The sequence below is a fragment of the Mesoplodon bidens genome (genome assembly GCF_964165515.1).
Source record: "Mesoplodon bidens genome assembly, chromosome: 13".
NCBI lineage: Eukaryota > Metazoa > Chordata > Mammalia > Artiodactyla > Ziphiidae > Mesoplodon > Mesoplodon bidens.
This window is the reverse complement of record NC_138169.1, coordinates 5,778,986-5,802,402: the sequence shown is the minus strand read 5'-3', so window position 1 is coordinate 5,802,402 and position 23,417 is coordinate 5,778,986. Positions and strand designations below refer to the sequence as shown.

The following is a 23,417-nucleotide window of genomic DNA, read 5'->3' as shown; positions in this document are numbered from 1 at the left end:
ACGAACCCGCGTCCCCCACATCGGCAGACGGACTCTCAACCACTGCGCCACCAGGGAAGCCCTGGCTTGTTTTTTGTTTCCCTTGGGTACAATGAGGGTCATCAAGGCTGGTTTTAATATGTGGGTCCCGATAGTTCTTAAACAACCAGGGCCACCGTTGCCGTCAGCTGGCGGCTCCCATCTGTGGCCAGACTGAGTGCAGTGGTTGGCCTTTTCAGGGGCTTCGGAGGGGCCGCGTCCCTCATCTAGCCTCAGGATCTTGTGTGAGATCCATTGAAAGGATGGGAAAACCGAGCGATGAAACAGCTGGTTCAGGGTCCCCTGCTCTGCTGTCTGCATTGTCCTTGGGGCTGGGAAGCCTCCTGTCCTCCCTGCGAGCCACAGACGACACAGAGTCATTTGGAACAAGTGGGGTCTGGGCAGTGGAATACTATACAGCTGTACAAAAAACCGTGAGGGAAGCTCCCTCTATTGATAAATGGAAAAAGCAAACTGCAGGACAGTGCATCCAAATAAAAAACCAGCATAAATAAATACATGCAGATAGGCAAGAAACATACCTGGAAATGTACACGGGAAACGTCTATGGTTACTGGTTGCAGAAGTGGGTGGGGGGCTTGTCATGGTGTATGCTTTCGAGTTTCGGTCCAAGTGAATATACTGCCCAGTGAACATTAAAATAAAAAATAATAGATCACATGTCGGGGTTGGGAGAGAGGGGTCTGACGGGGCGTTTGAGCTGAAAGCAGGGTCTCGAGCTACCCCTCGGCCAAGGAGTCCCTGAGCTCTGATCCGAGGCTCTCAGAGCTGCAGACCCAGCAACGGCTGTGCACCCCGGGGACAGTCTTGCTCAGGCATCCAGTCTTCCCCGTCCACCACGAGGGAGCAGGGCTGGCCTGTAGTGCCCTGGTCTGGAGGGGCAGGTGTCCCTGCACCCAGCCTTTTACCCTCATCTTTGTGGCTCTCCACTCCGTGGTCTTCATTCCCCTCTGCCTGAGGTTGGTGGGTCCCCTGTGCTCCTGATCACCTGGCGCCCGGAGCCTGCAGGCCGGCAGGGTCGGGTCAGGGTTTCCTCTCGTGTCCCCGGCGAGCCTTAGGGGTCAGGTGGCAGAGGGACCAGAGCATTGCTCGTCACGGTGAGGGTGCTCAGAGCTCTGCCTGTTCCTTGACCCCTCCTGCCCCAGGGCCGAGCGTCTGGGCTGCGCGTGCCTCTGTGCCCTCGGAGGAAGCAGCCCGGTTCACACGGCATTCCCCCGCTTCTCCCCAGGGAACCCTCATCCAGCACCTGAAGGAGCACATTCTTCACGGCAACATGAGCAGCAGTGACATCATCCTGTACTACACCACGGTGAGTGCGGTGCTGTGCTGAGACGGGCGCCCTCCCCCTGCTCCGCACCCTCCCACGACGGGCTTTGGTTCCTTCAGGTAGGGAGGCCTTTATCGTTACTCTTCTTTTTGCCTCTCCACCTCTGCACATGTCAGTAGCCAGAAGCGCAGCTCGAGCCGCAGGCAGTGTGCACCAGACCCCGGGCTGCATGCGCCAGACCCCTGGCCGCGTGCACGAGCAGCCCCTTCTGCGGGATCCTTCACTCTCACTCTTTCTCTCCCTCCTGGCAGCTGCCCACTTGAATCTTGGCACCAAGGTTGAGCACCAGCTTGGCCCGTCCCCCTGTGTTGACCACGGTTGCTGCTGGGAGCCCTGGGGAAATCTAGAGAAACCGAGGAGACTGTTTTTTTGCTTGTTTGTTTTCGGGTTTTTTTGCGGTATGCGGGCCTCTCACCATTGTGGCCTCTCCCATTGCAGAGCACAGGCTCCGGACGCGCAGGTCCAGCGGCCATGGCTCACGGGCCCAGCCGCTCCGCGGCATGTGGGATCTTCCCGGACCGGGGCACGAACCCGTGTCCTCTGCCTCGGCAGGTGGACTCTCAACCACTGCACCATCAGGGAAGCCCCCGAGGAGACTGTTAATTCAGTCTCTTGAGCCTGTAGCGGTGGGGAGGAGTGTCACATGATGGAAATCTGTGGCTCAGCCAGGGGGACAGGAACTTACCAGAGATGCCACGAGGATGGTCAGTTCTTAGTCGTGTGCAATAGTAAAGGGACTCTGACCAGTTGAGGCGGAAAAGGAATTTACTGGAAGGCCGTGGGGTGGCGTGCTGAGAGGCAGAATAACGGCCCCAAAGGCGCCCATGTCCTCACTCCCGGAGCCTGTGCATGTCACCTGATGCGGCGAAGGGGCTCTGCAGATGTGATTCGGCTGCGGCTCCGGAGACCAGGAGAGTGTCCTGCGTTATCCAGGGCCCAGGGTGATCACCAGGGCCCTTACAAGAGGGAGGCAGGAGCGGTGGAGCCAGAGGGGGCGGACGACAGAGCAGAGGCCAGAGCGCGGTGGGACCACGAGCCCAGGAGCGCGGGGGCCCCTGGAAGCTGGAAAAGGCAACGAAAGACCCTCCCCTGGAGCCTCCAGAAGGAACTCCCAGCCCCGCTGACACCTGATTTTGGACACCCGACCTTCAGAACTCTCAGACAGTGCATTTAGGCCACTGGGTTTGTGGCCGTTGTTTACAGCAGCCAGAGGAAGGGCGCGCAGGGCGGCTTGAGCAGTTACTTCCATGGCTGGGGATCCAGGCGTGAGACCAGGCGGGGCCTGCGGGTGGCTGCGCACGCAGCCGAGAGCTGCTGCTGTACTGCAGCGCCTACGGGAGGCCCGCGGTCCTGCCCCCAGGACGGAGGTGGTCCCGCTTCCAGCCCTTCCCGTGGCTTAGCGTGGAGTGGGTGTCACCAAACCAGAGCTTGAGCTCAAGGCGCTGGAGCTGTTCCCAACGCTGCTGAAGCCTGGAAGGTGAAAGGTCATCAAGCCGAAGGAAGTGCTCTTTGTCCCAAGGGAAGAAAACTCAAAATCAGCTTTTTCCAAGACCGCAAATATCCAGAGGCTCCAGAGTGATTTAGCTCCCTTTCCTGGATGACAATTCCATTCTGAGTTTTCAAGGAAGCAGAATGCTGAGGCATCTTCCTAACCTGGGAGGTCGAGGCCCAGGCCCTGCTGCGTCCCTGTGCCAGAGCCCCAGGACCCGACACAGACACAGGAGGGAGGGTTGACGTGCGACCAGGGGCAGGTCGCCTCATCTCCCCGGGTGCCCAGCTGTAAATCCAGGGCTTTGGGCCAAATGATTTGGGTTTCTTTCAGCTGCAGGCTTTCCTTCCATCCCCCTCCCCCATCGTGGAACAGTGAGTGGTGCTGGGTCCCCGCCAGGCTCCGGCCTTTTCACACAGGAAGCCCAGCCCTGGGGCGTTAGGAGCAGCGTTTTGAATTGCACAACCCCACCCCCGGGGCCGCTACAGCTACGCTGACCTCCAACTCAGCTGCCTCCCTGGGACACGGTGATTCAGAAACACAGGGTTTGCACCAAGCGGACAAGGGAAGGACTCCAGGATCCAGAGCAGTTCTCTCAGAAGCAGCTCACTTTTCTGGGAAACATCCTGCCCACGAAGGATGGGGCTGTTGCATTTTTCGGTGGAGGCCGCCAGGTGCCAGCAGCAGCCTCGGGTGCCCCCAGCCGGCCCCAGCCAGGCCTATGCTGTCACTTGCTGACTCACTTTAACAGCTGGACAGAGAGGTGGCCAGGAGAGGTGGCCACTGCTGCCTAGTACAATAATTCCTTGGGAACTCCCTGGTGGTCCAGTGGTTAGGACTCAACACCTTCACAGCCGAGGGCCCGGGTTCAATCCCTGGTTGGGGAACTAAGATCCCACAAGACGTGCTGTGAGGCCAAAAAAAAAAGAAAAGTAAAAAAGATTCCTTATTAGAAGAAACTCAACTTAGGATGTTAAAACCCTTAAAAAAAAAAAAAAAGGCAACTCAACTAAATGGAGGTTTTTGTGTGACCCCTGGTTCCCTTTGCCGTTTCCATGGTGCCAAAGGGGGAGCATAGGTTGGTCATCGCGCTCTTACCCGCGTCACTCACACTGTTGTGACCTGTCTGGGGATTCTTAACTGCCACTTGGGTGCCACCTCACGTGGCCGCCTGGTCCCCGATGGCAGGATTCTGACCTGGGGACACCGGGTGACCCGGGACACTGGGCCGCATCTGCTCCAGGCTCATGGATGGGCATCCTCCTGCCGTCCTTGCTTACGGGGTGGAATTGGGTTGTTTTGCCCTCTGGACAGAGATTCCTGCTTCCTTGTTCTGTTGCTATATTGCTTTAGGCTGGAATCGCCTACAAATTCTCCCAGCGTGGATGGGAGTGCCCTTGTCAGTGAGGCTATGAGCACACTCTTTGGCTGTGAAATTTTTTTTAATTAAAAGAAAAAAAATGCTCTACTTGCACGTGGTAAGCATTTCATGCAGCACATGGGAACTTGGTGAGAGGTTGGCGTCTTCCAGGGCCCAGTGGCCGCCACGTCCACCCTGCTCACTCCCCTGCCCCTCGGGCCCCTTTGCAGGCCCAGGGGTGGGGCTGGGGGTTCTGTATACGAATGGGGCGCTGCACACCCTCTGCCGGGCTGGCTCTGCCACTTTACGGTCTGTCTTCGAGACTGTTCTGCACAAAGCCAGGCCTCGTTCTTTTAGATGGCTGCACAGTGGCCGACTCCTGAGTGCTTGCTGGGTGCCAGGCGCTGTTTCCCACGTCCGACCTGGGTGGCCTGCTCCAGCGCCCAGGGTTCCCTGCATGTGTGCACCACGTGACCGCGCAGCGGGCACCTCTGTTGCCTTCGGTCCCTTGTTGTCACCAGTGAGGCTGCGGGAAACATTCTCCGACATGTCTTAGTGCACACGTGTGCGTTGATCCCTGCCATAAACTCTTTTAATTTTAATTTTTATTTTGGCTTCCTTGGGTCTTCGTTGCTGCGCGCGGGCTTTCTCTAGTTGCGGCGAGCGGGGTCTACTCTTTGCTGCGGTGCGTGGGCTTCTCATTACGGTGGCTTCTCTTGTTGCAAAGCCTGGGCTCTAGCTGCGTGGGCTTCAGTAGTTGTGGCATGCGGGCTCAGTAGTTGTGGCACACGGGCTCAGTAGTTGTGATGCACGGGCTTAGTTGCTCCGTGGCACGTGGAATCTTCTCAGACCAGAGATTGAACCCGGGTCCCCTGCATTGGCAGGCGGATTCTTAACCTCTGCGCCACCAGGGAAGTCCCTTACTGTAAACTGTTGACTGGGGAATTGCTGGGCAGAGCGTCGTGCATTTGGGCCGGGCAGTTCTTGGCTACTTTGGCTCAGCATCGGGTGGTTTTCTAGGGATGTGAGAGGCTGCGTGACGGGGCTGAGGGGAGCCAGCCCGGCGCTGGGTTGACACGTGTTCCCTTCCGTCCGCTCCAGGTCGGCTGGATGATGTGGAACTGGATGGTGTCTGCTCTCGCCACGGGGGCGGCCGTGGTCCTATATGACGGCTCCCCGCTGGTGCCCACCCCCAATGTGCTCTGGGACCTGGTCGACAGGATCGGGTAGGTACCCGGGATGCTCAGACACAGGGCGGCCGCTCTGAGGACCTGGCTGCTGTCTCTGGAATGCTTTGCCACCCTCGATGTCCCCCTCTTGGCGGGGGTGGCTGTGTGAGGGTGTGGAGGTGCCAGGAGTAGGTGAAGCTGTCAAGGAGGGTGGGAAGGGGCGGGCGCCCCTGACAGGAACCGACCACAGAGATCCATGTAGTGAGGAGGGGGCTGCCCCGCCCCCCGAGGCCCAGGGGTGAGCTCTGAAACCTCGGGCACCGGGAGAGGGAACGTGGTCTTTTTTTTTGTAACTCTGGATTCTAAGAACTTGCAGAGCAGCGACCCAGAAGAGAGGCAGACTGCGGGCTGATGAGAGCATTGTTTCACACGGGGCCCACGGCCGCAAGGGTGATAGAGAATGACCCAGGCTGAACGTACATACCTGTTCGGGGGATGGTGTGGAGATGCTCAGCCAGGGGAGGGCAGGTCTGCTTCTGGGGCGTTCCCAGCGTTTGGCCTTCCCACCCGCCTTTCTGCGAGCCCTCAGGGCTGGCCAGCGCCTCCAGGGTCTCCCCAGACTCAGCAGCGTGCTTCCAGATGCCCCGCTGCCAGTGCTGCAGATGGGCATCCCCGCCTCCCCGCAGTCCTGTTCATAGATGACAAGCGGGCATCCTGATGACAGAGGCAGCGGCCAGCTAAGGGGCAGTGTCAGGGGAAGGGGGAAGTGGCCCCTCGTCTCCCCCAGTCCCTCCTCCTCGTCATTGCCAGAAAGTGTCAGAAGACCCTGTTCCACTGGCACTTTCTTTGCTGAGGAATTAATCATAGCCAGCTGATGCATTCTCGCCACTGCGGCTGGTGGTCACCGTTGGCCTAATGATCGTGCTTCCAGGAACGAGAACACGGAAGCTGGCAGAGCTCCTGTGGCCCAGAAGTCAGCCTCGCTCTGAAATGTTCTAATTACTTTACCTTTGAGTCCATTTACATTGGGGAAACAGGAGGAACCGCTAATGTTCTTAAATCCTTGGGCATTAATATTTTAAGTGTAACTTTGGCCCAGGTGATATTTAAATCCTGACATTTGTCTCGCAATATTAGCGAAGAAATTTATTTCCTAATGAGCTTGTTGCCAGTGAAAGGTTAACCAAATCCCTGGGAAGATCTCTGCCCTGAGTACCTGTGAGCCGCGCTCAGGAGGAGACACTCTGGACGTGTATGCCTGTGCCATGGGAGGAGGGATGGAGGGAGAAAGGTACATCCCCGGGGCTTAGCGCTAATGGAGTTGAAGGATGGAGGGCCCAGGCAGACCCAGCTTTGAGTGTGTGTACGTGCACAAGTGTGAGTGTATATGCACCTGAGTGTGAACGTGTGAGTGTGTGTGTGCATGTGCACAGGTGCACGAGACTGTGAGCAGCATGTCTGTGAATGTGTGCAGGTGTGCGTGTGTGCACATGTGTATATGCATGTGCACATACACATGTGCACAGGAAAGTGGGTGTGTGAGAGGATGTGCACACGTGGGTGTGAGAACACCCATGCCTGTGGATGAGTGTGTGTATGCATGCATGTGACTGTGTGCAGGTGTGTGTGCAAGCGTGCGTGTGTGACTGCGTTCGCAGCCCTGTGGTCTGGGTCTGTGTAGAGCGCACGTGCTGGGTCTCCGCCTTACATCCCGGTTTGGCCTGTGCCCCGGACGCCAGCTGAGCCGTGGCCTTGGCCGTCCTCAGGGCCCCTCGGGCCTGGCCCTTCACCCGGCTGGGGGGGCTCATCTGCTGAGGTCAGCGAGGCAGGTGCCACTCGCTGGCCTGTGAGGGGCGCCCACGCGGGTGACAGGAGAGGGGGCGGGTTAGACGGGGCGGGACGCCTTCACTCCAGCTTTGCCACCTCCCGACGCTGAAGTGACACCAAGTCAGACGTGCTTTCACCTAAAATCCTGTGGGTTCGTGGCAGGAGGAGCGACGCTTCAGCGCTGGCGGGGCGGGCAGGGGCCTCGCAGTGCGATTTAAGGGCCTCTCATGTTTAGAGTAACGTTGATGCACTTAGGGACGAAATCTTCGTTGACTGTCATCGTGTCAGCCCACAGGCTTACTAACACGTTTCATAACTGGGCAGTTCTTTTGCAGACGTGAACAAGGTTAAAGGACGGATTGTCCCTTTGTTTGGGGTGTGTTGCTGGGCTCTCCAGGGCTGGGCCGGGGAACATTCTGGTTGGGGTCGGGGCAGAGCTCTGGGGTCTTCGTCCAGGTTTGCAACTGGGCAGGCAGTTCACGTTTAGGACTGCGGGACGCATGTTCCAGGCCAGGGGAGCGGCGCGTGCCGAGGCCCCAAGGGGACCGAGATGGGGGTGGTGCGGAGGCTGGGAGGAGGCCCTCGCGGCCGGATGTGGGCAGTCGATTCGGGCGGTGGAGCTGGATGAGGGGGGAGGGCAGGGTCCCCCAGGGATTTCGGGGCTGTGCCGCAGGACGGGTGTCTTCCGCGTGACGTGACACCCCTTTGGGGCGTTGAACTTGGTGGCGCTACATGATCCCCCCGTGAACTGTGGGGTCGAGGGCAGACCGGGGAGACCGGGGCTCAGGCTGGCGGAGCCTTGGAGGAGCTGCGTCTGCAGGCGGCTCCTTGCAGGGCTCCGGGCTGGGGCAAGCCAGGGAGCTGCCTCATTCTTTGTGGGGTGCTTCCCAGCAGCACTCGCGAAAAACACACAGCGCCGAGCACACAGGCACGGGCGCCCGCGCTTCATGAACTCTGTGTTTTTTAAACCGCCTTACCCAAGCCCTGGAGACAGACGGGGAGGCCTGGCCGTTCCTTCACACAAGCAGGCCTGGGGCCCAGCCCCGGGGACGCCGTGGCAGTCTTTACACATCGCTGAGGGCACGGTTTGCAGACAGACACCTGCTACTTGGGGAGAGGGGGCGGATGGGGGATGAGCAGAAATCCGCATGCTGCTCTGTGTGGTTGGTGGCTGGAGGTCTCTGTACCTGTGGCTGAGGCCATCACTGCTGTCTGTCAGCGTGTGATGGGTCCCTGGTCTCCTGTTGAAATACGGGTGACGCCTTAATTCTCAGAGGTTATCTGGAATTAGCTAATCAGACTACCTGAGTTTATGGAATAAGTGAGGAGGGGGTGGGGATTGTGTACGTTTCCTGATCCCCACGACCTCCCAGCTCCCAAAACAGCCTTCACCAGGACACAGCGACCCAGGAGGCGTCTGCGGTTTTAGTGGTGGCAGGGTGTCCCAGAGAAGTGAAGAGAAGAAAGGGACAGGAGGCAGGAAAGACAGTAGTTCTGAGCCGTGGATCCTGCCCCTCCCAGCCCAGCCGGCCCTGGTTCTGTGTGTCTGTGCCTCTGAGCTCCGTCAAGCATCAGACAGCACATGGCTGTCTCCCGGGAATGAATCTCGCCAGCCAGGTGTGAAGGGATGGGTTTTGCCGCCCAGAGCGGGGAGGAGGGACCTGGATTTTATGGCCTCCTTCAGCCCCCAGGGGAAAACAGCCATTAGTTAGGAAGGTAGAGCTTTCCTGGAAGGAAACAGAACATGAAGTAACACTCTCCCCTTGAAAACACAATGATTTCTACTCAGCATAACGTGTTGTTCTCAGTGCAAACTCGGGGACAAAGGACTAGATTTTAAACGTTCAAAAAGAGAAGAAGAGTGGTTTCCTAAGTTTCATAAAAATGTGAGCTTATTTAAAAGGGGGGATGGGTCAGGAATTCCAGGCATGGCCCCTGTCCTGACAGAAGCTCCCACGGCCCTCTCCACTCCCCTGGAAAACGATCGCGAGCGCTCAGAATTTGCGGGGTCTCGATTCTGTGGCCTCCTTTGGTCCCCCCGAGAGAAAACATCCTGCAGTTGGGAAGATGGTGGGTTTATGTGCAGACAGTTGTTTTAAGTAGAGTCAAAGGTTAAAGGGAGCCCGGGTGCCCTGCAGACGTGTCAGTGCTGGCCTCAGAGTAGCGCAGGTGTTGGAACTGGCTTTCAACTACATATTAAGCATTCATTCAACCCAGAAAAATGACATGTCTTGGATTTTGCCATCTTGTCCGAAATGGGTCACTCCTTTGAGAAAGCTTTGGTGCTTGGACTATGCAGGAGCCTTGACGAGTTTCTGGTGTCTTCTTAACTTCAGCATCACCATCCTTGGAACGGGTGCGAAGTGGCTGTCAGTGCTGGAAGAGAAAGACGTGAAGCCAGGTAAGTGTGCCTCCCAGGGCGTCCGTTCCCTGTCTCACCAGTCGCGGAAATCACATCCACTCTGTTACCTGGTTCCTGCAAGCCAGGCAGAGGGTGTCGGGTTTGGCTCTAATCTCTCAGTGATTCTGGCTCTAGTGGAAACTCACAGTCTCCAGACGCTGCACACGATCCTGTCCACCGGCTCACCACTGAAAGCCCAGAGCTACGACTATGTCTACAGATGCATCAAGAGCAGCGTCCTCCTGGGCTCCATCTCAGGTATGACCCCCGCCATGTGCCTGTGCCGTGGAGAAGGTTCTGGAAGAACCAGAGGACTCGGGGACCAGGCTTGGCCCTTAAGCGTGCTTCCCCTGTGACCCAGCAAGTCCACCGGCTTGAATTTATCTGCGTGAACAGTCAGCAGGGCATGCACGTTTGCACGGTCGATGTTCCTTATTCTCGGTAGTTATGTTCTAGGGAGAGGCTACAAACACTGACTCAGCCATTCCTGAACCTTTGCCGGGCGTGGAGAACATACATACACACCGCACTCTGATCATAACCTTAGATCCTAAACAACTCATCCTGGTAGATTCTATTTTCTTTACAAAAGAGAAAACAAGGTTCGCACGTGCCAAGTGACTGGCCTGAGGCCACCCACTAGCTGGGTGCAGAGTGGGGTTCAAACCTGCTCCTGCCGCCTCAGAGCAGAGCATCCCGCCCGCCCAGCGCATCCCCTGGTCCTCCCCAGAGCCCGCCTGGTGGGCAGGGGTGCTGCGGTCGGATGGGCGTGGGGCTGTCTGCCGGGCCGGCCCAGCCCATCTCGGGGCAGCCACGTGTGTTAGGCTCTCGGCCTGTCCACCTGCCGCTGTCCCGAGCGCCCCAGCTCCAATCCAGAAGCAGCTGAAGCAGCACTTCTGCTCCCAGTGCTGTGCTTCCTTGGGGCGCGAGACTGCCCGGAGCTTGCTGGTCACGGCCGTGAACGCGACTCTCCCATCTTCATGGGACGCGCCAGCCGGCACCTCGAGGTGTCTGGAGGAGGGGGGCAGGTCTGCACGCTTCGATTCCGCCCGGAATTAATCCTGCCAGGTGTTGAAGCATCGAAACACTTTATGTGGGTTTCGATCGCCCTGCCCCACCCCGTTCATATACGCAGAGCGTGACCGGAGAGAAGACACTTCTTAAATCACAAGGCTGTCTTTTTAGGTGGACAAACAGGTGTAAAGGGGAGCACGGACACCAGTGTCCGGATCGCCGAGTCTAGGAAGGGACCAAGTCGGGGCTCCGTGTATGCCCCCTGCCCACGGCCTCCCCCCGCTTTCCTCCCTGGGCTGCCGTCTCCAGCCGCTGTGTGCCCCAGTGGGCCCCGTGCATGTCCCTGTGCCCACAGAGCATCCCGCACCGCGGGCACGTGTGAGGGGGCAGTTGTCACCGGCTGGGCCCAGGTCCAGGCGTTAATGCCACTCCCTCTTGATGGCACCCGGGGTCCGACTCTCTTTCGAGCCCCTCCCTGAAACGGAGTGTTTCGCATCCAGCACGTGCTCTCGTGCGGGAGACGCGCACTCCAGGGACCACAGGGTTTCTGCTTCTCCGATGATTAAGTGAACATAAACCACAGCAAAGAGACTCTGCACGTGACCCGTCTGCTGCGGCAGTTCCTGCAGACGGGTCTGATGGGGCGAAGCTTCCACTTTCGTGAACCTGAGTCTAGGATTTCCGTGCGGCCACAAGAGGTCATTTATTTGGTTTCTCCTTCAGCGCGTAGCCCTGGTCAAAACGATAAATCACCCAGACACGGGAGGTTCAGTCCAGTTTCTAAGTCACCTCCCCGCTCCCTCCCTGAAGAGAAGCTCAGCTCTCTGGGAGTTTTTCAGTATTTATCTGGAGAAAGAGTAGTATATATTTGTCCTCCGGGGTCTTTCTCCTTTATTGTTCATTAATAAAAAACATGGACAGTTTGTCTCGGTCTTCTGAAATTTTTTTTTTTTTTTGGCTGTGCTGTGTGGCTTGTGGGATCCTACTTCCCCAACCAGAGATCGAACCCAGGCCCTCGGCAGTGAAAGCCCGGAGCCCTAACCACTGGACCGCTGGGGAAGTCCCGGTCTTGCGAATCTTGAATCTCCTTTTGTTTGCAGGTGGCACCGACATCATATCTTGCTTCGTGGGCCAGAATCCTTCCATTCCTGTGTACAGAGGGGAGATTCAGGCCCGGAACCTGGGCATGGCCGTGGAGGTGTGGAACGAGGAAGGTGACGGCTCCAAACCCTTTCTCTCTCTGGGACGAGGTGTGAGTGGTAACTTAGATACGCTTGGATGTGTAACTTTGCTTGGGGCCAGTTCTCCAAAACCGCCCTGTCTGAGGGGCTGGCCCCTGCCACTGCTCACAGACTGATGGCCCCCGAGCCTGGCTGAACACCCGCCGGGCTCCCCGGCCTCCTGCAGCCCGTCCGGCTGAGGAGTAGGTGTTGGCCTGCAGCACAGACGGAGGGCCACGTGCTTGGAACACCAGGCAGGCATGCAAACTTTGGGGACGCTGCTGAGGCCACCCCACTGCCTCAGCAGCCTCGTGCCCTGACCCTGATGAGGACCCAGAGCAAGGTGCAGGACCCGAGGGGCAGCGCGATACCATTTGTGCAGCGTTTAGAAACACGCAAAATGACGTGTTATTCAGGTGCACGTAGATGTGGTAAAATTATTAATCCACATAAGGGAACGGTACAGGATTGAAGTCAAGAGCGAGAGCGGGGGGAGTGTGGTGGGGAACGTTAGCGTGGCTTTCGGTAATGCCGGGCTGATGGGCATGTGGGTGGGGCCGGCTGCATGGCTTTGGATATGTCTGAAATACTCTGGGATAGCTCATAGCTTAAAAAAAGAGAGAAGGAGAGAAAGAGAGCCGGGGCGTTTGGCTGTGGCGTGTGCTCAGTTTAGCTTTCATTCCTCCCCGGTCAGGAAAGGCAGTCTGGGGGGAGAGCGGTGAACTGGTGTGTACCAAGCCGCTCCCCTGTCAGCCCACGCACTTCTGGAACGACGAGAACGGGAGCAAGTACCGGAAGGCGTATTTCTCCAAATTCCCAGGTGGGTCGGGATGCAGGTGGAGCTGCCCAGACTCCCGCCCGGGCTGGGCCTTCGGTGTCTAATTCTGGATGCGCCTGCCCGCTGCCGCCCCCCTCCACCCCAAAGCCCGGTGAGGCTGCTCACAGCTCATTCCGCCAGAGGGGCGATGATGAATTTTTGATCAGTATCTTGTCACTGTCAGCTTGAAGCCATCTTACGAAACCCTAATCTGGGTTTAGATGACTGTTAACCACCCTCTGTGCCCCGAGCCCCTTGGCCTGGAGCCCTGCTCCTGGCCGCCGGCACGACCCGCTGGTTTGCCCTCGAGGGGGCAGGAGGCCCACTCGCTTACCCAGGCTCGTCTGCCTGTCGGGGAGAGATGCGTGTGCGAGAGGTGTCTGGCTGGGGTTTCCTCTGTCTCACACCCCATCATCCAGTCCTCATGGAGGTGATGGGAGAAGAGAGCTTTTGCAGCGGGATGATTGATTCCAGGCCATCCCTCACTCAGGCTGCCACCCTCCGTTCATCTTCGGAGTGGTGTCTTGCCCCAGAGCTGGAAAGTCTCTTTATTTAAAGCTCTGATTCCTGCCTCCTTACCTTATTTCATAAGCAGCCTCGAGTGACTGCAGCTGTGTTTCATAATGTAGCAAGCCTTCTGCTCCAGAGTTATGTACACCTAAGTACTTGCTCTCTTCAACCTCTAGAAAGGTAATTCTGTTTTGCATAAACCACATGTGGTGAATCAGAAAGTGGCAGGTGACCATCAGGGGTAGAAGATGCCACGGGTCCGTCCCGTTTCTCTACTCGGCCTTGTGTGTTCCCGTGTAATGTCCCACGTAAAAGCCATCATACCTGGCATAGCACGTCGCATATGAGGGTAGCGGGAGCATCCCTCCCCGCCATGTGGCCTGGCCTCCGTTGGATGCCTGCTGCATTTAAGCCCCACCTTGGGTCCTGCCAGTGTGTAGCTGTTCAGACAGACTAAAGCGGACTAGAGAGAGAGAGAGGTTCCTCAAATGACCTTGAAGAGGAGTCAGGGCTCCTGTCCTAGGAACGGATTAGAACCTCAGCTTGAAGATCCGTCTAAGAAATGACATCTCTTTGAAAACTCTTTTCTGTCACCTTTTGTTATATATGCAAGGGTTCGCATGATAAATGTCTTTCAGGATTAATTTCAGAAAAAGTCTTTATTTCCAAAGCTCTGATATTCCTTCTTGGAGAAAACAAATACTTGGTGACCTGTTACATTTTCCATTTTTGCCTTGGCTGCCAGGAAACTCAGAGCTGCCATCATTGCTTTGTTGTAGCAGTCCTCTCACCCCAGTGCAGAGTTTCTGATTCTTTCAATAATCCCATCATATAGTTGGCTTTATAGGTAGCTTCCTCAAGTACTTTCTGGAAGTAGGTGTGACATACGAATAAATACGGAGAAATAAGGGCAGATGAGATAATGGGATCTGAAGCTGTTGGTCATGGTCAGGGTGGACACAGGCTGAAATTCTCCAGGCCCAGCACTGAGAGATTCTTGGACTGTACAGGACATGGCTCGATGATAAAATAAAACAACAATAGGAAGCAAGGTCTTCCTTTCTGCAACAGGCATCCGACTTACAGACATCACTACCCTGAAAAATCAGGCCAGGTGAAAATGTAAACTGACAAGGTGCCGATATGGAAAAGTATCCAAGAATTTATTAAGTGACAACTAGGAGTTCAGAACCGAGGGCATTGTATCCCTTCTCTGTGAGTTTTTAAAAGGAAATGTATGCATGTATGTGTGTGAATGATATGAGCCATTTTGATTTTCTTTGTGACTTTTAATTATTTTTAAAAACCTAATAAAAATTTAAAAGGAAATTAAAAGCAGACTTTAGAAAGATTTAAATCATTCTGATTCTTCAAAGCAGTGATTTCAGCTCTGAGTTTCCTGGTAGTCAAGGCAAAAATGGAAGTATGATGGGTACAGGTGACTGAAGATGATAAATTCCAAATAGGAGACCAGGCCTGCCCATGCGCCATCAAGATTTTGAGCTTGATGAGATGGAGCAGCCAAAGCTTCCATTGGCCCTCGTTAGCAAAACAGGTCCAGTGGTCATAGGTCCTTCAACAAGAGAAGCGTGTATGTGCAATGTGTTGCTTATTTATATTTACATTTATGTACATGGAAAGCTGGGCCTTTTTTTTTTTTTTTAATGTACAGGTATACATGCTCACTCTAAAAAGATTTTAGGCAGTAGACCTCCAGGAATTAAAAGCAGGAGAAAGGCTGGGTTTGCCCATCCATCCTGGTGTATTTGTTCACGGGTCCCATCACTGAAATGGGAGAGCAGGAGGAGAATCAGAGTGAAGCAAAATCACCTGCCATGAAAACAAGAGAGTTTGAACCGCAGGCCCAGGGGCATGGAAACCTAGAAGGAAACCCTTAATTTCTCTGACGTGGCAACCGGGCAGCAGAGCCTCCAGCCACTTGTGGATTCATCCCCTCAGCTTTGGTTTTGCAAGAGGTTGAAGCATGTCATTTCATTTTCACAAATGAAAACTTCTTCCAGGAGATTTGCATCTTCCTTTTTCTTTGCATTTCCAGGGCTTCAGTAAGGATCAGACTCATGGGAGGTCTGACTCCATATAAGCCAGACTGTGTGTCGATCTTGGCACCCAAGTTCCAAAATGAAAAAGGATTGCCAGGAGGTGGGTGGGACAGGCCCTGCTGCTTTGTCTGCAGCTTGCTGTCTCCTGGGACCACCATTTATAAGCCTGGTTTTCTGAGTAGCCATACACATGTGCTTCTGCAAAACTTTGGCATGTCATTTGCAAGCCTAGGAATGACTTTTCTACCCGTTTGTGTAGGGGAACCCTTTAAATATCCAATTAGAAAGGAGAGGTTTCAGCCACAGCAATCAGACAAGAAAAAGAAATAAGATGCATCCATATTGGAAGGGAAGAAGTAAAACTGTCACTGTTTGCAGGTGACGTGATGCTATACATAGAAAACCCTAAAGTCTCCACCCGAAAGCTATTGGAACTAATACATGAATTTAGTAAAGTTGTAGGACACAAGATTAAGATACAGAAATGTGTTGTTTTCCTGTACACTAATGAACCATCAGAAAGAGGAAGCAAGAAAACAATTCCTTTAAAGCTGCATCAAAAAGAATAATATACCTCGTGGGGAAAAAAAAGAAAAGGTTTTATTTTTTAGCTTGGGGAGGAGGGAGGAAGGCCCTCGAGGCCTCCCGTCCTCTTTGCTCAGAATAAATGAGCTCATGAGGCCTTTCCTTCTCTTCCATGGCCTCCCAAGCACTGCACGCTTTCTGCAGGCGGGGGACCTGGGCTTCATCTCCGGAGAAGCCTTGGTCGTGGCTTGTAGCCACTTGTTGGGATGAGGGCCTCAACGGAGTATGTAGTCATTGGAGGAGTAGCCGCTCAGAGTCACAGGCCGACTGGGTTATTAGCTCTCACAGTTGGAACGTGTGTCAAGAACTGGGGAGGAAGAGATGGCGTCCGTGAGGACCCTGCGCTGGCTTGGTCTGCCATTTTCCCCTCGCTGGCTCGCAGGGGCTCTGGGGCTTATTCCAGGAGGCCAGGCAAATGAGTTCCGAGTTGCGCAGAGCCGGCAGAGCTGTGCTCTTGACTGCTCCCTCCCCACCGGGCGCCTCCTCTATTTGTGGGACCCGCCAAGGGAGGAGGCCTCCCGGCAGTTCCCCTGTGAGGCGTGGCTTCTCTCTGCTGCTCCGTGTCGGGTGGAGGATGTGTCCAAAGCTGGGGCCTGATCCCTTGGATCTGCTGCTGCTGCATCCAGGATGGGGGCCTCCCCATGAATGTCACCAGCCCAAGGGCCCAGCTGCATGCTGCAGGCCACGTCGGGGTGGCTCAGGGCGCGTGGTGTCAGTGTCACCTGATTCTTCCCTCTTTCTCTGCCCTCCACGTGCCCTGGGTTTTACCTGCTCGTTAAGCCTCTGTCCCCATGGCTGGTGCCTTAGTTCAGGCTTAGGCTACTGGGACTGTTGCAGTAGCCTCCCACCTGGACATGCTCCTTCTGTTTATTCTGTTACAAGGTAGACCCCAACCCCTCCAGACCTGCTCCCTCAGCCACCCCAGACCACCCTCTCTTCCCAGGGCGGGGCTTGTACTTTCCCACCCTCCATTCAGAGGCCCCCCTCCAAGCTCCATTGATCTCCCCAGTCCCCCGTTCCCATCTTCACTGCTGGGGTTGCTCTCAGGCCCCGTGAATTCCCGCAGCCCTCGTTGGTACCTGCGGGAGAGGCGTTTCTTGCGCGCTGCCGCGTCTCAGACCTGGGTGTGGGGCGGACCCCACTAGAGGGCGTGCCCTTGGGGGTGGGAGCTGTCCGCTTCACTTCCGCCCCCAGCCCCACGTCACACCTGCTTCTGGGTCTCGGGTGTGTCTGTTGACGAGAGTTACCTTGGTGTCATGCCTTCCGAGGGCGTCTGTCCAGGCAGCCGATCAGGATCCTGTCCCCTTGGGGTGACCGAGTCCCTCTGCGCCCCCCCGGCAGGTGTCTGGGTGCACGGCGACTACTGCAGAATCAACCCCAAGACCAGGGGCGTCGTCATGCTGGGCCGAAGGTGAGGGCTGCGGACTTGGCTTCTCTTCCCTGGGACCCCGCTTCCCGAGGCATCTGGGCGGGGAGAAGGGGGCGCTTCCCGTGTCCTGGACCCTTCCATCTGCTCGGCCTGCGGGGTGGGTTGGCTGCCCCATTTGGGGCCCTTCCTGGCTTCTTCCTGTCTCAGCTTCCCAGGGGTGGGTCTGGGCCTGACCCACATTTCTGTGCCCTGCAGTGGTGGGTCGGGGGGCTTTGGGGTGGGAGGCCTGTGGCCGACGTGCCCCCCATGTCTTGTCTGCCGTCGCTATGGCCCTTCCCGGAGTGAAGGGGGGAGGGGTGCCCGCACTCGGGAGGGGGCACCTGTTGGGGGGAGGGGCAGGGAGGTGGCCGATGTCCCCACACAAGGGACCCCCTTGATAGCTAGCTTTGAGTTTAGAGGGAGAAAGGGGGTGGTTGGGATTAGGACCTGGGGAGGCGCCAGTGCTGACGGCACGTTGTCGTGGAAAGGGGGTGACTGTCCCTGGGGCCCCTGTGGCGGGCCTCACTCCGGAGCCGCCACGTGTCCACGACCTCGTCTCTCTCTCCAGCGACAGTACACTCAACCCCAACGGAGTGCGATTCGGCAGCTCAGAAATCTATAACATCGGTGAGCATTCCTCTCTGTCCCGGCGTTATTCTCAGGTCATCCAGGAGCGACACAAGGAGTGTCTCAGCGGGGACCTGCTTCCCAAAGATCCCACCTTTTGGCATAACTCTTGCCCCTTTGCCTCCGGGCATGAGAATAGACATGTATGAGGGTGTCCTTCTTTCTAGAACATGCCTCGTCCACACTGCTTGTAGCTCAGAAAACCTCAGGACAGGATTCTTAAGGTCCCGTGGCCCGTCCCCATTCCATTCCATCTCATCCTCACGGTGAGCTCCGTCAGGTTGGTCAGCTGTGTCTACTCTTTATGGGTGAAGAAAGACACACAGAGAGGTTGTGTGATTGCTGACAGGCACACAGCACCATCCAGGACACCAGATAAGACAGTGGGCCTTATGGATGCACAGTAGAGTCACCTGTGAGCCTTCAAAATGTCCCACTGGGGCCACGAAGTCAGCCTCCCAGGGAGGCGGGCTCATGCGGATGACAGAGTCCCAAAGTCATGTCCGGGTTGTGTAATCGGGGTGGAATCTTGATCCATGTGATTCCAGCCTTTCTTCCACCAGTGGAGTACCCTCGTCACGGCACTTGATTCCTTTTCTTATTTTTAAATTTGTAATTGAGTAAGTAAGGTGGGTTCCCGGCTCCTTGTGAGACGTCAGCCCTTCCAGCGCAAGCTACAGCTCTCTGACTCTGCTGGTGATGTGTGTCCTGCCTGTTCCCCGGGGCTCTGGCCAGGGGGGCCGGGGAGCCACGGCAGTCCCCATCAAGGTGGGGTGGTGTGAGAGCGAGGCCCTGGCCCTGTCTCCGCAGTGGAGGCCTTCAAGGAGGTCCTGGACAGCCTGTGTGTCCCCCAGTACAACAAGGACGGGCAGGAGAGGGTGATCCTCTTCCTGAAGATGGCTTCCGGCCACACCTTCCAGCCCGACCTGGTGAAGAGGATCTGCAGCGCCATCCGCCTGGGCCTGTCTGCCCGGCACGTGCCCAGCCTCATCCTGGAGACCCAGGGCATCCCGGTACGGCCCCGCAAGAGCCCGCATGCTTCCGGAGCTCTCATCTAGACGCTTGCTCATGCTTTATATATAGTTGGTCCCCGTTGCCTGGCAACCCCATCCTGTTTTCTTTTCTGCCATCTCCCTCTCTCTTTTTCTTTTTTTTTTTTAACTCTTCCTAAATTGCATGTAAAGCAACTTCTGCTAAATACCAGTCTTCAGAGGGCAAGCAGGCCCAGCCTGGCATGTCCAACTGGCTTTTCCCCTGTGTGGTTTTAGCGTGTGCTCAAATTATTAATGCAAAAATTAATTTTAACTTTTTAAAGAGTCGCTGGGTTGCCGTTGCTGTTGCCTTTTAACTTTAAGTTCTGCCTGCAGAAAGAAGATTTGAATCTATTTAGAGGCACAGCTCCAGAAAGCTGCCCCCCCAACAATACTTTGTTTAGGTTCTCAGTGGGGGAGGAGGTGCACTCAGATCGGATCACGGCTTTAACTTGTGTCGCTTACAAAACGAAGGCCTCTGTCAGCCGAGAAGACCTCTGTGTATACACGTGTGTGTGCACACAGTGTCAGTGCACAGCTGAGCCAAGCCTGCAGAGTAGCCGTTCACAGAGGCGGGGAGGGGAACGGATTAACTGGGCCACCAGGGGAAGGAGAGTCTGGATGTCGCTCCCCAAGCAGGGGCGGGCATATGAGGTGCAGTCAGAACCAGGGCTTTTTATACCGTCCACACGTTTCCTTTCCACTTTGGTTATGCGTAGGAAGGGCCTCGTGGCCTGGGAGTTCTCTTGAAGTTCTCTTCAGTGGCTCTCAGGGAGAGAAGGGACTTCTTGAGTCAGTGACACTCACTGCCTTTTCCCTGGTGAGGTTCTTAGGCTTCCCTTCAGTGGATCAGTTCTGTCTGGATGTGGAACAGTTTGGGGAACTAGAATGTGATAGTCCTTTGATAGAACGAATCTGTGTCCTTTGCTGCCGAAATGGTGATTCGCAAACTGTATCTGCTCAAAAGAAGAGTGGAGCGGTTTGCTGGAAGGTGAGGAACATCCCAGCCTGTCTTTCTTTCCGCCCTCAGCCTGGCTCTCGTCCCCTGACTTCCAGGCACACAGTTCAGCTCTCTCCTCCTCCGTCCGCTTGGCCTGTGAAGTCGTTTCAAGGGTCCCTGGGGCTTTTTCAAGCACCCTCGTGTTCTCAGATCCCTGTGGTCCGAACTAATGGAGCGCTTCGGAGAGGATTCGCCCTGTGCCACCAGGCTGGGGGTGGGGTGGGTCCGTCCCAGCCACGGGGACTCGGGGCTGGACACGGCCAAGGTCAGGGCCGGGGGTCTGGTCACACCAAGGGGAACACGAACGGGCATCTGAGGCCCTGCCAGGCTGGAGGGCCCGGCGGCCACGAGTGCCCTGATCTCAGCAGGTCTTTGTCACCCGTCACAGCTGACGTGCTGGCCCATCCTGACGGGAGGCTGTGCCTTATCTCTTGGGTCGGGGGCTAGGGAGGGGGCCGAGCAGGAGTCCAGGGACCTTCTGCTCCACCCCCAGCCCTTCTCACCAGGAAGCAGGAGAAGGATTTCTTCTAAAACGACGCCTTGTCTGTTTTGTCAGCGGATGCAGGCTGTTCTTGGGGCTTTAAAGCACAGAAAGCACGCGAGACGCTTGCATTTCAGGGCGAGGGGCTGAGACACCCCAGTGACAGGTGGTCCCTCAGAAGCCGGTGCTCAGATCCTTAATTAGTTCACACGTAGACTGAGGTTTTCAATGAATGAATTTTAATTACATCTCAGGATAAAAAAAAAAAGTGCCAGTGCGAGGAGAGATCAGGGCACCGGCGGCTTTATTAAAGGGCTCTCTGTTTGTTCCAGAATTTTCCTGGTCCCTAAACACGCCAGCACAGCCGCCAAAGGACCATTGGGGTTAAAGATGAAACGCGTGCTACGAATTCTAGAGGGGCCTTTGAGCATTTGGACAGAGTCCGACTATGGGAAAAGCAGTGCCCCATCTCATTCAGATGACGGTTCTGGGGGAAGATTTGCCGGAAGTTTGGCGAGGCTCTTGGACGAAGCTCACTTTCCGGTGGTCAGGGACAGTCACAGGAAGCCAGCCCACTCCTGAAATAAGCTAGCCTTTCTAATAGAATACAGTGTAAGAAAGTAAATGTAAGCAAGGAAGAGGCAGTGTAACAGCGAGGCACGTCCGAGAGCTGTGTGCGCCTTAAGTCACCAGCTCGCCCACAGCCTCGGGGTGGTGCTCTGGGCCCCAGTTGATGTTCCAGGGGACAAACCCAGGTTAAGGAACTTGCTCACGGTCACCCACCGAGCATCGCTCGCTCTCGTCGCCCCGGGTCACAGTGGTCGTTTCGGCTTGGATGTGCCCAGATGTCAGAGCTGAGGGACTTCTTTCCCCTTCGGGTCTAAACGCTCTTTCTGTCTGCTTCCTCCCCTCCCCCGGCAGTACACCCGCAACGGCAAGAAAGTGGAAATGGCCGTGAAGCAGATCATCGCTGGGAAAACCGTGGAGCACTGCAGAACCTTCTCGAACCCTGAGACCCTGGATTTGTACCGGGACGTCCCCGAGCTGCAGGACTTCTGAGCCAGGCCAGCTGGCACGTCCCTGAGCCACACACGTCTGTATTGTCACTTCTTTGCGTTCAAGAAGTTACTCAGAGGGGCTTCCCTGGTGGCGCAGTGGTTAGCGATCCGCCTGCCAGCGCAGGGGACACGGGTTCGTGCCCCGGTCCGGGAGGATCCCACATGCCGCGGAGCAACGAAGCCCGTGCACCACAACTACTGAAGCCTGCGCTCTAGACCCCGTGCCCTGCGACGAGAGAAGCCACCGCAATGAGAAGCCCGCTCGCCGCAACTAGGGAAAGCCCGGGTGCAGCAACGAAGACCCAACGCAGCCAAAAATAAATAAATGAATAAATTAATTAATTAATTAAAAAAAAAAGAAAGAAATGACTTAGAAACCTACGGCTCTTCGAGAAGGAGTTTGCACCAAGTCCGTAGGCCTGGGGAAGAGCGATGCTGTGTTCTGCAGTTCCATCTGGTGGGTCCCTGAGTCTTCCACCCGCCGCAGGGGGACCCTGACCTTCAGGGGCTGTGTGTGTGGCGGTCTGGAGAGTGTATGTCTTTGCACACTCGCAGGGAGGAGCTGGGGTCTCCTGTGCGTGCACCGGCATGGCCGATGCCTGGTCCCCATCCAGGGCCCGCAGGCATCCTGGTGACGGCTCACCCCAGGGCAGTGACTGGCCTGCAGCCTTGTACTGTGGTCCCATTTCCCTCTCTTAAGGCCCAGATCTCTTTCTTCCCTTTGTTTTGGTCTCCTGGCTCTGGCCGCCACCCTTCAGGGCCCACCTGTCTGCTGTGGCACATTACCTGTCACGGGGCCCGTCCCAGGGTGACTTCACAGCATCTCACGGCAGATTCTCAGGACCCCGGGCCGACTGCTCTCCTGCTGTCTGTCTGTCACGGGCGGAATCTGGGCAGCTCCTGGGGGACCCGTGTGTCACACCCAGCCACCGGTGCTCCCCAGCAGATAGAGTTCCAGTTCCCTTTGGAGAACGAGTGGGTTTCACGTTTTAATAGGATCTCTTAATTTCACGGGCTTTGAGTGGTTTGAAATTTTTTTAATGTTAACTAAGTGTATGGTGTGGGTGTTTGAAGGCGTGGGTGATGTCCACGCCGTGGGGAGTGTCGCTCAGGGATGCGGACGAGCCCCCAGGCCCCGGGTCCTGCTGAGGCAGCGCCGCTGGGCCTCAGAGGACGTGGCCTCACTGCACAGGGCGCCGGGACCTGCACGTTGCCAGCAGCTGTATGTACTTTTGAATGTACTGTTCAGTTCAGCCTCTTAACACACTCCTGTCATCGTAATGTTCATTTTTGTATTTTTTGAAACCGAGTACAGTGAACAGCTTTCTTGAACCCTTTTTCTCGTGGATTATAGAAAAGGGGTAGCACTGAGTTTACTGGAGTTAATTTATGACCACATTTTAAATGCAGAGTAAAGTCCGGAACAGTGATTCTATCCCGGGATAGTAAAGAGGTTTCCCCTCAGGTGGCAGCTCTGATAAACTGGTGATAGGCAGAGTGTCCCATTCAGGAGGACTCTGAAGCCAAATCTCAGCTGAAAAAAAATGCATCAGGATTGGCCAGCAATGTCTGTCATGCCTAAACGATGGATTGTTTCTTGTCAAGTGTGAATGTCAAGTATAAACTGGGTATTGTAAGAGATTGGATAGGTCTCTGCCAACTTAAAGGCAGACACACAATGTTTAATAAACTATTTCAAACTTCATAAAAAAAACGGGGCAGGTGCTATGAGGCATTTAATACAGTAAACATATACGTATATGTGCACACACCCGTGCGAGTGGCGTGCTGCGTGTTTTCTCTGAAGCCGGGGCTGGATCTGAGGGCCTAAAGCTGGTGCTGATGGGCCAGCCAGGAGCTGCAACCCACTGGGAGATGTTTGGCCCAGGTGGTGGGGGCATGTCCTGGGTCCCTGCTAGTTAGCGGCCGTGCCTGGTGACCGAATGGCCCCAGAGCGCTTCTCAGTGTGAAGCCACCCCCCAGAGGATGAGGAC

At 55.9% G+C, this 23,417-nt stretch overlaps 1 protein-coding gene across 3 annotated transcripts in view; it reads left to right on the top strand.

The window, feature by feature from the left end:
- The window catches only part of AACS (acetoacetyl-CoA synthetase), a 50,148-nt gene extending 27,011 nt beyond the window's left edge, over positions 1 to 23,137 (top strand). The window contains exons 9-18 of one of the 3 annotated variants that reach the window (XM_081253307.1): positions 1,268 to 1,348; positions 5,317 to 5,441; positions 9,548 to 9,612; positions 9,748 to 9,870; positions 11,727 to 11,840; positions 12,541 to 12,666; positions 17,160 to 17,229; positions 17,795 to 17,853; positions 18,664 to 18,866; positions 21,287 to 23,137. In XM_081253307.1, the coding sequence (XP_081109433.1) occupies positions 1,268 to 1,348; positions 5,317 to 5,441; positions 9,548 to 9,612; positions 9,748 to 9,870; positions 11,727 to 11,840; positions 12,541 to 12,666; positions 17,160 to 17,229; positions 17,795 to 17,853; positions 18,664 to 18,866; positions 21,287 to 21,424 (1,104 nt within the window). In that variant the 3' untranslated portion in view covers positions 21,425 to 23,137. Of the gene's footprint in view, positions 1 to 1,267; positions 1,349 to 5,316; positions 5,442 to 9,547; positions 9,613 to 9,747; positions 9,871 to 11,726; positions 11,879 to 12,540; positions 12,667 to 17,159; positions 17,230 to 17,794; positions 17,854 to 18,663; positions 18,867 to 21,286 lie in introns of those variants that run through there. The other 2 variants (XM_081253308.1, XM_081253309.1) reach the window with 2 other exon arrangements.
- Positions 23,138 to 23,417: the final 280 nt, after the last annotated feature.